Consider the following 14,680-nt stretch of genomic DNA (forward strand, 5'->3'; position numbering starts at 1 on the left):
TTAAGCTACAGGAAGTGATTTCTCACATACTATTAAGAACGCAACCCAACAGTGTAACTTAGTGTTCATCGAGAAAATACAATATATTTTGCTTTTACCTCCTATCTAGTCGGCACCTCAATCTTACGATTAAGAATAATTTGGTTTTTATCTTACCATTCGTTTGTTAACACTCTCTCGATCTACCATAATATACTAATGTCAGAAACAGAAGCTACTGCGAAATATTAAAAGAACAACTTCAAGCGCTTGTGAATTTCGATATATCCTGAAAGGATTCTTGAACGTATAAAAAAAAAGTGGGACTGTTAACAGCTACAATACTGTTAAAAGCAACATAGATTTGTATACTTGGTTGGTTGAATTTGAGAGTAGCGTCTCTTTCAGCATCTGAGTATATAAGACGTGAACCTATGGTTTGAAGTATATGAGACTGAAATCCAAGCCACAGAATGCCCACTGGGAGTTTTTTTCTCCGAAATATGTTTGTTACATGTAAGTCAATAATGTCAAATAGGCCTATCTTCCGGTTTTTTTTTTTTTTTTTTTTTTAATTTCTTTCTCTCTAAAAATCGTAAGATGATTTTTTTTCTCTCTGAAAAAGGTGACATATGTGACATCTCTATATGAAACATTGATCCAACTTTGAGAAATGACTATACACCGTGAGATAGAAGAGCGGAGAAAATACAACGCATTATGGTTTGAAGAAGGACACACAACTCCCAACAAACAAATAAATTAGAACGTAGGTGCTTATATCCATTGAACAGGATGAATTTGCAATTCATATAGCACACTTTAGTTGTTGTAATCACAAGAGATGTAAAAAAGATGTTTTTGCGACGTCTCGCGCAATACATAAATATCAGTGCAATTGCGCTGCTTTTAAATCTCACGAAGGAAAATATGCGGAAAAAATCCTATCTAAGTAAACTTGCACCAACAAATGTTTCTAGAAATGACTACACGAATATATTTCTTCCAAAACAAATACTCAGGTGTAAACTGCAACAGCAGGCATATAGGCAATACAATGTTTCTGATTTTAGTGCACGAACAGGCCTCTAGTTTGTGCTATTCCAATCAAAATATTTCCTATTTAAATACAAGTTTTCTTGCTTAATTAGTTTGGCCGAACAGACTGGAGTTAAACGATGTTTACTATTGCGTCTTTTCGTTAAAATTTATTAAAATGTAACTTCAATCTTGAGTTTTATATGTATGGGTATTGCCTGTAATTTTCAATTAATGTTTTCGCGGCTTCTTTTGCACATACCATACTTAAATATCAAAAATGGCACAACAAATCTTTCCTCCCATCAGTTGAAGAAAGCGGGAACTTCCACACCAACAATCACGCAAAGTGTTTTCATTTGTTTTACCTTAGAAAGTGGATGGAAAATACGATGAATTTTATGATTTTATTTTAGAAAAGCTGAATCAAATGTCCCATGTCATACGAAGATGTCAGGTCACTCGTTATCATACACGTTCAAACTAGAGTCGAATGAAAAATCTGATGTCATACTGGATAGAAAAATGAATCATCTATAGTGGCCTGCGGAAAAATCTCATCTCTAGTAGCTTTGCTAGTACGTAAGGGAGTAAAGGAGTTATTTTAAATAAAACAATTATTGACCCATATGATATACAAAATGTGAAAAAATACATGACTGGACCACGATTCAAACCCGCGTCTTCATCTTACCGTGCCGATGCGTTCCTGAAGTCATACATTCTATCACTCTTTGCTCAGTGCTTAACTACTCAAAAAACATGGACTGCATCACAGCTTCTATTGTACTCGGACAACAACTGCGTCTACGTTACAGAGCGTCTCTGACGGTTGAATTTATATTGCATATAAATGGGGAAGCAACCGATTTTATATCATAGTAAATCCTCAATAAAAGCGAATTTAATTATGTATGACTGTTGAGGAAGTAGACTGGGTAGTGTAGTGGTTAACGCAGTGGTACGGTAAGTTGGAGATCCTTGTTCGAATTTCGGTCTAGTCGTGCATTTTCTCCTCACTGTTTGTAATAATTTAATTTGCAACAGTAGAGGATTTTGTATGTAAGAAAATCGATTATTTTTTCCACATATCATAAGTAACAATTGTTGACTCATTTATCTGCTACATTAAAATGTTTGTATTTGTTTTACTAGTATTATTACTTCAGAAAATAGAAACGCATAAAATTTTAAGATTTAAATGTAAAACTAAAAATATGAATAGGAATTTTAACTTAATGCAAATTTACTTTCCTTGCAGAATCATTGCAGTATCTTCCTGAATCAGAGCATGCGGATCTGTTACTGATGCCCCAGTCAACAATGCAACTATGTGGACTTCCCATTGGAGATCCTGCTGTTCTTACATGTAAAGGAAGAAAAGTTGCAAGGATAGCGTGGCCAACTAATGAAGGTTCTCTTACATCAGTCTTCATGACTAAAGAAGGTTGGTTTGAAAGCGTATCACACAGAGTAGCATGATAAAATAATTTACTTTTTACATTCCAATTGGAGAATCAGTTTGACAGCTAGATAGTATTCGTATTTGTATACGATTTTATTTTTAACGATCGTAAAACCACCAAAGAACCACCATGTTAAGTGACGAAACGCGGACAAGATGGACGTCGTCCATCTCCACACCGACAGACGGACTCTACCATTCAATCATTCTGGAGTAGCGAGTGTGAAAACATATAGACTGCAATCGACGGCCCACCAAGTGTGAACTACGTGATAGTTCGATTTCGTCAGGCGGAAGGGCATAATATAGCCATAGTTCCTCATATAATAGCAAGAAGAACGGCGCAAACTTTGTAAGTGATGACTGTAATCGAATGCTGCAAAGAGTTTAAAGGAAGAGTTACCGACGTACATGAGGGAAGCCAAGGGTGGAAACCTTCAGACGACCTTGATGAATGCACGAACCATGTGATTAATGATTTCTGAAAAGAGTAGAGTATGATTTCTGAATTGTCTAATATTTGAATTTCAGGGAACTCAGCAGCCAGCTATTGAAATCGAATTACGTGACGTAGTTCACATTTGGCGGGCACTTCGATTGCTTTTGATATGTTTTCATGCTCGCCTCCTCACAATAATTGAATGACAAAGTCTATCTATCAGTATTGGAGATGGGTAACGTAGAATGGAATAGCTTTGTCTTATCTCCGTTTCATCATCTTACATGGTTCTTATCGACGACTTAACGGAGTTTTAAAAAAACAGTCATCGTAGTTATTATTATTATTATTATTATTATTATTATTATTATTATTATTATTATTATTATTATTATTATTAGCATCTACCTAACGGTGAAATAAGCCATGGATTTCAGATGCCATGAAAAAACCTTGAATAGGCTGTGGATTTCATTATCAAACCTTGAAAATGTAAACAATTCTAATTAGTGTTTTTACCGTTTCTTATATGTACAGTTGACATTGTAAGACTGAAGGAGGGCAAGTTTAATTATTGCACTACAAGGTACCAGTCACCGTGCCGCGTCTTGAGTCCCGCCCACGCTTTGATCCCACATCAGGCGGTATTTGTTGTCGTTTTGCGGTCACTAAATGTTATTTTGGTAAACTTTTCGACCGTGAAAACCATAAAAAATCCGTGAGTTCTATTAGTTAGTTTGAGTGGAAATCCTGAATGATACCTTAACGTAGTGTCAGTTGTATTAACCAGATTTTTCACTTTTTAACACGTTTTTAGAACAACCACGTTTTCCTGTTTTCCAAAGAAAAAGAAAATCGCACTGAAATCAGCGTAATACATAAATATTTTAAGAGATTTTAGTAGCAGCTGCGATAATGTAACATCTCATTTATGTTTCACAGAAGTGTTATAGACTAAAGTAAGTGAATTAGAGGTAAAAATGTTCAAATAAGTACAGTACAGATTTTAACGGGTGAATCAAAAGAAAACTTGTGATATTTGTTATGTCGACGGGAACGATATATAAATGATGTCTTTCAGAGTTCTACCGCCTAAAATCCAAGGTAACAGTATTCTGCAAAAATGCTTGTTAATATAGGAATCAATAAATATTTCGTCAACGATAAATCACGTAAAAGATTACATATACACACGGGTCCCTGGATAATCTGTTTGGTTCAATATTCATGAAGTGCGTGACATTTGACATGCGATGTCTAGTAAACAGTACAAGCTATGGTAAAACTCAATACACCAATGAATTTCCGAGAAAATTGTTCATGAATTTGATTTATTACATGCACCTATTCCCATTTGAAAACCCGAAAGTTGAATTCAATGTGGAGGATCCAAAATGGCGGCCGGGGTGGGTAACATGTGCCAGAGAAGCAGTACTTGATCCAATTTGTTTTGCATATTCCCATATTCATGTCCAGATATATATATATATATATACAATATATATAAAACCTAAATGCAATTTTGCGTCCGAGCGTTATATTAGTGTATGATTGAGTTCCGGATATATGATAGACCATAAATATGTAATTGGTATGGGCTGCTACAATTAGTACAATAGACATTTGATCGCGTAGAACTTTGCTTTTGAATCAATTTTACACGAATCCCGAGGGAACACTTCGCGAATGTACCTTGTAAGAGTTTGTTATGCTACTTATCTTTCTTTCTTCAAGAATTTTTGTTTTAATCGCAGTAGTAGTCTATCATAGCTGCGGAAATAAGAAGTTCAATATGTATAAAATGTATGTAACTAATAAATTAAGTTACTTCCAAGATTTTTCAAGTGACGTAGAAACTTTCGACCTGACAAATGTGTATTAAATACTACTAAATAAATTAAGAGTTGCTTTCAAGAATTTTCAAGTGATGGAAGCAGAAATTTTGGAGCCTGACAGTTGAAATGATAAGTTACACCTCCAAATTTCTAACTGTCTGTTTATTTAATAGCATTTCGAAAGCGATAGGTAGATTTTTTTTTTAATTCGTATCTGTTATTATATTTGCTTTATTTATGAAGACTCAAACAAGTTGTGAGAATAGCTGTGTGAATCATTATAAGGGAATAAACTGAAATTTTTGGCACTTTTTGAAAGTCAGAAAGTGCTTTTAACCCTTTCCAATTATTTGTAAAAATGTACCGTAATTTGCCACATTATTATTATTATTATTATTATTATTATTATTATTATTATTATTATTATTATTATTATTATTATTATTATTATTATTATTATTATTTTGTAGCTGTTGTCTCTCTCTCTCTCTCTTTTTCTTAATTGAATATTGTAATTTCACATTTTCCTAAAACTAAAAAGCTATAGCAGACTAAACGTATTATTAAATTAAATAAATAAACATTAGAACATAAAAAAGTAAATATGATTATTTAAATTTTGGGTTCTATTCCTTTCCTAGGTATCCAAAATGTTGGTTGTCAAGTTGGCGAACAGGTAACAGTTAGAGCTTTAATGAAAGTTCCATATCCTGCTTCAGATGTGATAATCCTGCCCGAAGTTTGGACTGACATGGACACTACCGAAGATATCGTACAGCTTTTACAACATAAATATCGAGGAAAAGTGCTGAGCATTAGTGATAGGTTGTGTATTAAGTATTATGGTCAAAGGCTGTTATTTAATGTTAAACAAATCATACCAAGAGTCAAGGGCACTTCACCTGATGTAGACCCTGTAGACGAGATTGTGCACGACTTCAATAGTTTGTTACTGAGTAAGCGAGCTACGAACGATAAGCAGCGTTCTAGTCATCTGAGTGATGATTTTGAGAATGTTGAAGATTCAAGGTTCTTCTTCACGGTGAACTGTAATACGAAATTTGTGATCCACAGGAATGTAGATTCAACGGAAGAAGAAATGTCAGAAACACTCCTTGATGTGGGAGGACTTGATGAAACTGTGAATCACTTAAAAGAGCTTATCTCACTAGGACTTAAAAAGGAGTGTCCAGTTCCGGGTAAGTTGATTTTCGTATTATTAAAAATGTAAGTGAAAAATACTTCGTTGATTGCGTTTGTAAGAATTTTTTTGTACGATTTCGACCACTTATTCTGCGCCCGTGTTCAGTAGGTGCATCAGGTCCATTGTATTCAGATATAAATATTGAATGGCAAATTAGGAATGTTCCAAACAATTCTCTCCAGTCTCCTATGCGGTTTTATATTAAGCTTAGCATCCACCGTACAAATACTTCTTCGAAAGGAGAGTTAAAACAAGTAGTGACGGAAGAATGGGCCAAGATCAGCTCTGCCACGTGAACTACGCTTGTCAGTTGCATGTAGCGACGATGTATGGCAGTTATTAAACTCAAAAGCTGTGCCTATTAAATATTAAATAGTATTAAATATTAGTCGAATGTGTGAATAACAAAGTGGCGTAAATTCGGGCGCTTTTACATATTTCCTTTTGTACCTGCATACGATGTCTTTGTTTGGACTACTTTGCGTACTAGATATGTCTGTTACGGTATTGCCTTACCCATCCAGCAACCTGTTGTCATTTTTGCCATAATTTTGATGTAATGTTTTTCTTTTGAATTCGGTTGTGTACGAAAAGGAATGTTCCCATACTATGTTGAGTCCATGTGTATGCTTGTACGACATGGCAATTACTTACCCCCTCCATGATGTATTTCAGGGTACCACAGTGCTTGTTCTAACAATACTATCAACGATGTAGTAGGTATATCATGTCATACCACTGTAGAATCTAAACTCAAACACACATTAATTTGTGTTTTATTTTCTTAAAAAGAATTAATACTTTTGGATCGCATCCTACTACTGTGCCTGAGGAAGCTTGTTCCATCCCACATAGACGTATAAGAAAGTGTAACGAAAAACTTTTATCTCGTGTGGTGTTCCGCAACTATTTGGAATGAGTGGAATATTCTAAAGAAAATATGCACTACATTTTATTGAATTCAAATAATTTTTTAGTAGTTTCTACGATAAAATAGTTTTCTATATGTGAAAACTTGCAGCATGAAGTGGATTTTATTCCCTTTTACTCACTTATTCTTGATGAATTTTCGCAACATCAAATAATATGGTTATGTTAGAAGATTGGAGGAAGGTATATATCAATTGTTACTAAATCGAATATAATTAACAAGAATTATGGTGGAAGAGACAGACGGATGCATAGGCATACAAATGATAGAAACTTGCTACTTGTGTTTCAGATCCTTCCCAATTCCTGTTTGCTTGAAGACAGAACATTGATTGAAATGAGATATTAAAATTCTAGATTTTCTTACAAAATACAATTATGACTTTGTCTCGTAAATTATTCGTAATTTTGACTTCACTTTTCCAAAACTTTTAAAGAAAACTCCCGTTGTTTGTGTATTTATTAAACTTTTGCATCCGTTTCAGCACCGAGGCTATATGAGACATGGACCTACATTTTAAGGGTAATCTAACTACAGTAATGCGTGCAATGCTCTACCATTGGAACATATTAATAAGTTATTATTTTTATCTCTTCATAATAATAATAATAATAATAATAATAATAATAATAATAATAATAATAATAATAATAATAAATGCTATATTGGCCTTTCCGAATATGGTTCCGCATTATAGTGAGATCTTGTGATAGAAAGTAAACGTGTATTTAATAGCTCGTTTGCGTATGCTGTAGAACTGTGCTGCGTCTTAAAAAACATTTGATGGATATTTTTAGTTTATCTTATTATAAGAGTAATTGTGAGACCATTACCCATGTCCCATGCGATTTTTATTCATTGCACGTCATCTTTTATACTCTTGAAAAAAACACAGCTAAATGATGAAAATCTTCTTACATATAAACACTTTTTCTTAATAAGTTCGTAAGGAATATAAGAAGAGTTGTGCGCGCTGGTTTGCGTCATGTTAACTTGGCTGGTATCAATACAAGCTTTTATCCCCCTAAATTTCTTTGGACAGTATAGGATTCTTAACTAAAACTATTTTATACATAAAGTGCGATCGGAGGGAAGGCTAAACCCTGAGAAAACCCATGCATACAATGCTGTTCACTAGTAGTGTTAGGGGATGCAGGCAAGAGAAGCATATCATTTTATTTATTTTATTTTGTTTTATTTTATTTTTTTGTTTGTTTAGTTTAATGTCTCACAATTATGCACCTTGGCTAAGGAAGACAGTGATAATAATACGGATTATGATGGTGAAATAACAAAACTAGAAAGAAACCAGAGAACCTCAAGAAAACATATTCATATATTCGTCCACCACAAACCCTACTTGGCTGGAGCTAGGATCCAACCAGGGATTCCACGTGCATTACCAATGACCCATTGGGCTATTTCAGAATTTTTGTATATCTCAATACGGTAATTTTTATTTCTTTCATAATATCTTGTTCAAGGAGGCTTTGCGTACTCCACTGCTGTTTACTGCAAAATGCATATAGGACGATGCAAGATTGAAGCAAGAATTTTAAACACTTAATTTTTGAAGGTGCATATGCACTCCAACCCGCAGCCACGATGTGGCAAGGGGGTTGAGGACCCTCTTCGACCACTTGAGCTCCCTCGAAACTTTCAGTTGTTTGTTGGTGTGTGTATATGAATGTAAGGTGAACTCAAGTTAGCCCCCCTGTCTTAATGTTCTGGCTACGGCCTGTTGCATTCTACAAACAGTTTCATGAGCATGTCCTCTGATACGACCACCTACTGTTGTTCTTAGAAGCAATTATAAACTATATTAGAAACAAGCTAATCAATTGTAAACTGCAGGAACGAGATTATGACGCAGCATTCAGTGGAAGAACCGATAAATTTACGCTAGGTTTTCTTCTTAACAAATGAACACATGCTGTTCATCTTTTCACTACACAGAACAAAGTTAACAATATAGACACGGGTAGTCAGAATAAAAATATGTGTAAGACCAATCGACAGGCGGCTAAACAATACATTTATTATGAGAAAAGCCCTTTTTTGCTCATTGTTGTAAAGTTGAAAATTTACAGTGTGGATTAAAAAAAAAAGTTGTAATGTAATTTCTATACTCCTATAAAATACATGTTCAACAACAGTTGATAATATCAAGTTCTCTAGAAAGTATTGAGGCTTTGAATGCCGAAATTGAGAATACATTTATTGTGATTTGAAAATAATATTATGAACCACCTATGCACCATTTTGTTTGATTATTTACCATTTTTCCGCCCACACCATAATCTCGTCGGTGTAGAACTTCTGTGGGATCCTGTCAAAAAATTCTGACTCGTGTTTTTCACAAGCCTCTCTTGAATCCAACTTAACGCCATCAAGGAGTTCTGAAGATATCCAGACAAATGATATACTAATGGTGCCATGTCCGAGCTTTACGGTGGATACATTAAAACCTTCCAAGTTCTCTGAATTTCTGACGGGTAATTAAAATGTATGTGGTCTGGCGTTGTCAGCGTGGCATGTAACATCCTTTCTGTTGACAAGATTTGGCCGTTTCTTTCGACGTGCTAGATACATCGACAATACAGTCTTGAGTTCATCATTCAGTCTGGCGTGAACAGCTCGTGATGCAGGATATTCTTCCAATTTGAACAAACGCGCAACGTAATCTTCCTTTGGTATCAGTGTGGGCTTTCCAACAAACTGTGGAACTTCTTCTCCCTTTGACCATGATCGTTTTCGCACATTTTTGTTGTAGGGTGTTCATTTTTGATCAACGCTAGAAATTCGAGCGAGTAAATGTTTTTTAGTCAGACCATGTGGTACCTCAACGTCGAGTTTTTTGTAGCCAGCTTTTTCCAAATAGTTTAACAGTGTTTGGTGATTGATGTATAGGTCGTTGGCTCTGTTATGACTTTTTACATGCCGGCCTTGCTCGACTTTTGCCAGAATTCCATCCACATTTGGTGTGATTGATCGTCCACCGTGAGGAGCATCTTGGACATCGACATTTCCACAACGAAAGCAACAACCATCTTTTGGCTGTTGCTTTCGATAACATAGCTTGCCCATAAACAACAAAAAGTTCGCCATGGATCTGCGCGGTATTTGCGTCTTTATCGACATAAAATCGTAAAATGTAGCGCAGTTTTGCGAAGATTCACTTATCTTCACGGCGCAGTACCTTACGTCTGATTATTAAGATTTCTACACTTTTTGTACACTTAGTAGCTTCAGCTGTCAGAATACTGATTGACCTGACTTGCTGCGACTCATATACTCTGTATTGTGAGACACTAATGTTGTTTCATGCACAAAAGACTCAATACTTTGTAGACTGTGTGATAATAATATTAAACGGCGTAACTTCCGCAATTTCAAGTTCAATGTTTTCTTTCTTTTTAAATGAAGAATTGTAAGGTTAATTCTCAGTTCCTGAACTTTGATCTTACGTCATAAAATGTGTATTTCATGCTTCATATAACTGTGATTTCATAAAATTTTAAAGCCCATTAGCTTTATCCTTTTGTGACTTCAAGGACAGGTTACACATTTTTCGCCGTGGCAATCAATCAATGGATTTTCCGAACATAATACGTAATTAAAAACCTATAACTCGACAACCAGGATGAGTAGCGATCTCTAGTTTCTTTTAAAACAAAATCTAGGCCTTCTATTTCACACGCTTTATATATACACACAAGGTCTGTTCTGAAAGTAAGGAAACAAGTCGTGACGTTACGCGTACGTGCGCTTGATCGAAATACTGCTGGCGGGAGAAAGTCAGGGAACTTTCAGCTTCACAGACGCGACAGACCTCAGTTGGCTTCGAACAGTCAAAGCGAGTGGACAGGCTCGAGAGTGAAGCCCTGTTTTGTCGCTGTGTTAACGGCAACAATGGAGCGATCATTAAAGCTGAGCTACGCGGTGAAGTTTTCCGTTAAACTGAGGAATTCCCCCACCGAGACGTTCGACATGGTCAAGACAGCGTACGACTTGATGCATTTTGCAGATCGCTCAAATGGTACAAAGCCTTTAGAGAGAAGATGCTGCAGATGCCCAGCTGAAAAGATGTTCAGGACGAGAAGCGGTTTAGACCCCCGTCGACGACGGCTACGGATGTTATGTTAATTGTGTACGTGCTTTATTGAACACTGATCGGCGTTTAAGTGTCCGTATGAATGCAAAAGAGTTCGGGACTCTAAAACTGCAAGTTCATAAATCTGTAATTGAACATTTGCAAATGTGTCGCTCGTTGCCAGGGAGTTTGCGACCGGAAAAGGCTTAACCGCTCTTCCCCAGCCACCATACGGTCTCTACCTCTCCATGTGACTTATTCATGAAAACCACGTTGAAAGAACACCGACAGGACACTGTGAAAGACGTCCAAAGGGCCGCGACGAAAGTGCTGAACGATAGTCCAGAAAAAGACAACCAAGACTTCTTATTTTCAATGATAGTTGGTGCGTTGAGAGATTCTGTAATAAAGTGTGATTTTTATATTTAGTCTCCTTGCTTTCAGGACAGACTCTGTATGTGTGTATGTTTAACAGCCAAAAAGTTTCCCACATACTCTAAATTTCATATTGACAGGATATCAGGCTTTCCAATGCTCCTATATTTCCTATTTTTCCTATATATTTGCGTTTTTCCTATAAACTCCTATATTTCCTACATTTTAACGAAACCTCCTATATTTTTTGTATCATTGCTACTTCCACTTTTAAAAATAACATAAGGAAATAAGGTGTAGGTGGTTGGAAGGCCTTTTGTCTCCACAGTATAATGGTTGAATAGAGACTCTTGTGTGTCACGTCCTTTCCTGCTTATTGTCTAAAGATAATTACACCAAACAATATACAGTTAGCGCAAAAAGTATTCATACGCCTACAAAATTGAACAAAAAATAAACTTGTTTCGACATATTCATTAAAAAGTTCTATGGAGTAGGGATTTTAAAGAATTGTAAAGGTGTATCAATGCTTTTTGCACTAACTGTAGGCAAATAATTGTAGAATATGCTACACATAGTCAAATCTTACTTTAAAATCGCCAGTTGCAGAATGTTTACTTTTTTTTACATTTCAGATAGTTGTTCCAGGAAGGCATTTTTGAATTATTATTACTATTATTATTTCTACCTATTGAATAATTGAAATATTTCTTCCAATAGGTAGAAGTGTTGTGATATGAGTTTCTTCGTTCTTTGTTCTTTCAAAATGTTCCAAATGCACAAATGATCCTTCAAAACGTTCCAGGAAGTAATTGAAATGTTGCTTTTTCACAGCTTCATGAAACTTCCTATGTTTTTTGTCGTGATTTTCTATATATATATATTTTCATTAGCATTGGAAAGCCTGGGATATGTTACAAAACAAGTAACTTTTTCTTATTGTTATTTATAATGTTACTTTACTTTTAAAATTACGTATTTTATTGTATGCATGGCCTTTAAGATATTTCAGCGTATAACATACTGAAAATCAAATATTCAAGTACTATTCTAAATGAAAAATCGGAAGCGCAAACATACTCAACTTTTATCGAAAAGGAACTCGAAACGTCTGTTAAACGCACAAGTCCTTCGAATGGTAATTGTGCTCGTATTGTATTAGAGAAATTGAAGGAAAAGATTGGAAGTGGTAGGCCACGCTTACTGATTCTTCCAACTGCGCAGTTGGAGGTAGTTTACTAAGTTATTAAGCTATAACTAACTAGCTCTATGACCTATGGATCCAAGAGGATTAATACCGCATTCACGAAAGATTTCGATTGACTTCTGTCCTTAGCCAACTGAACCCACTTTTTACTTCGTATTTCTGTTTCTGCGAGATTCATCGTAATATTGTTTTCGTATTTGCGACTAGGTCTTCCTAATGGTCCTTTTCCAATTAGGTTTCCAATTAAAATTTTGAAAGGGTTTCTTCCTTCTTCCATTCTGGTTAAATGACCTAGTAAACTTAAGCTTTGTAGATTTTGTGGCTTAACAGTATTAGGTAAACGGTATAAATTATCAGAGTCCCTACTCGACCGTAAAACCCGTGAATCCGTGCATAAGAAAAAAAAAAAAATGAATTTCGTGTCTATACCTTAAAAACTGGATTGTTTTTTAAAATAATAAAAAAAATCAAGAAAATAAGTATCTTTTCGTATTGTATTTTATAAGGACTGACGCTTCGTTCGCGTGAGCTATAAACAGATAAGCTGAGATTTCTCGGCCGCAAGCAAGCGAACTTAGCCAAATAGACGTGACGTGACAGAAGGCTGTTCATTTTATATCTGGCCATATTTGACGGGTACTCACCTTAATAGATACCGCGCTGCCACCACTGTTCATGTTCTTTTGGACTCCCCATTGTGTACTGTCACATGGTATCGCAGTTTCCGTTACAGCAAGCTCTGGCGAGCTTTCCGTAGATCATCTAGGGTGCGCGGGCGGCGATGTTGAAGAAATCATTTCAACAGTCCAAATGCGCAAAAATCTTTTGGACTTTTCACAGGTATGTCTTCAAACGGAATGGCGCGAATTCCTAATTCCTCTGCCATTTCTTGATAAAAAAACACGCAGTGATATTCTGGCGGTAAGACTCGAAGCCTTGTCCATATGGATCTTCACCTGATTCGCGTCCATTCCATACAATTGTGGTATGTCTCTCCGATAGGTAGGTGTCAGAATGGATTCTTGGAAATATCTTGCATTCACCTTTACGTTTTTGTCTACGTTGCGTGTCATCAAATTACCCTCATATCTGAATCCTGTAACGATCATAAAGGCAAGGGGGAAATCTCTGCACTGAAGAACAAAGTTGCTGCGCTCCTTCCCGTCAATGTCACGGTATGTGATCGCCCAAATGTAACCACCAGCAGTGAGATGGACATAATTCATCCATTGGGACAACTGTCTTCCATTTGGAACCCGCCAAGTACTTTTCATACAGTTTCCTGCAGTCGTCTTACGTTCGGCAATGTGACGCGGTAGCAGATGGTGTACACAGGTCTTCCGCACACACGTGCCCCAAATCACGTTGAATCGGGGAATTTTCTTGGCACGCCAATAGACGGATCCTCCTTAGCACTATAGATTTCACTTTGCTTGCAGACCTTCTGGTTGTTTTCTTGGGTGAATGTTCCACAAGGGGAGCCTATTGTGTGTAACGGGCCACAATAACTTTCGCAGTCGTCACCCCGAGTGTTAACCCATTCTCCCGACACTGTTTCACAATTCGTACACGTACATACGAAAACTAAGCATGGAAAAGAACCATAACGTAATCCTCCCAAAACTGGTTGATTTTCAGTGCCATTTGATAATATTCACGCATCTACAAGGTCAGACACAACAGAACAGGATACTCATGATAAAAAGGAAAAGACTTAAAAAAAAAAAAAAAAAAAAAAAAAAAAAAAAAAAAAAAAAAAGCGCCTTGGAGAACACCCTCAACCCTCGCCGGTCGTGAAATTTTAAAATTTTGAACCGTGAAAACCATTGAAAAACCATAAATTTCATTCCTCAATTTGAATGGGAACCTTGATTATGCAATTATCGTTATGAAGTTTCCACCATTCCACATTCCTGTCCCTTCTGGGTCCGAATATTTACCTTAGGATTTTATTTTCAAATATTTTCAGTCTGCGTTCTTCCCTCAGAGTAAGCGACATGTTTCGCAACCATATAGAACAACATGCGTAATTAATGTTGTCTATATTTTAGGCTTCAAATTCTTCGATAGAATTCGCAAAGATAAAAGAGCTTGGACTGGATACAAAGGAACTT

At 36.0% G+C, this 14,680-nt stretch overlaps 1 protein-coding gene across 3 annotated transcripts in view; it reads left to right on the top strand.

Moving 5' to 3' along the window:
* Positions 1-14,680, top strand: part of LOC145686146 (ATPase family gene 2 protein homolog A) — a 66,919-nt gene that overhangs the window by 21,717 nt on the left and 30,522 nt on the right. For all 3 annotated transcript variants that reach the window (XM_081759134.1, XM_081759136.1, XM_081759135.1), the window contains exons 3-4: positions 2,279-2,464; positions 5,398-5,955. In XM_081759134.1, coding sequence (XP_081615260.1) covers positions 2,279-2,464; positions 5,398-5,955 — 744 coding nt within the window. The remainder of the gene's footprint in view (positions 1-2,278; positions 2,465-5,397; positions 5,956-14,680) is intronic.

The sequence above is a fragment of the Thermobia domestica genome, chromosome 5 (genome assembly GCF_964235325.1).
Source record: "Thermobia domestica chromosome 5, izTheDome1.hap1.1, whole genome shotgun sequence".
NCBI lineage: Eukaryota > Metazoa > Arthropoda > Insecta > Zygentoma > Lepismatidae > Thermobia > Thermobia domestica.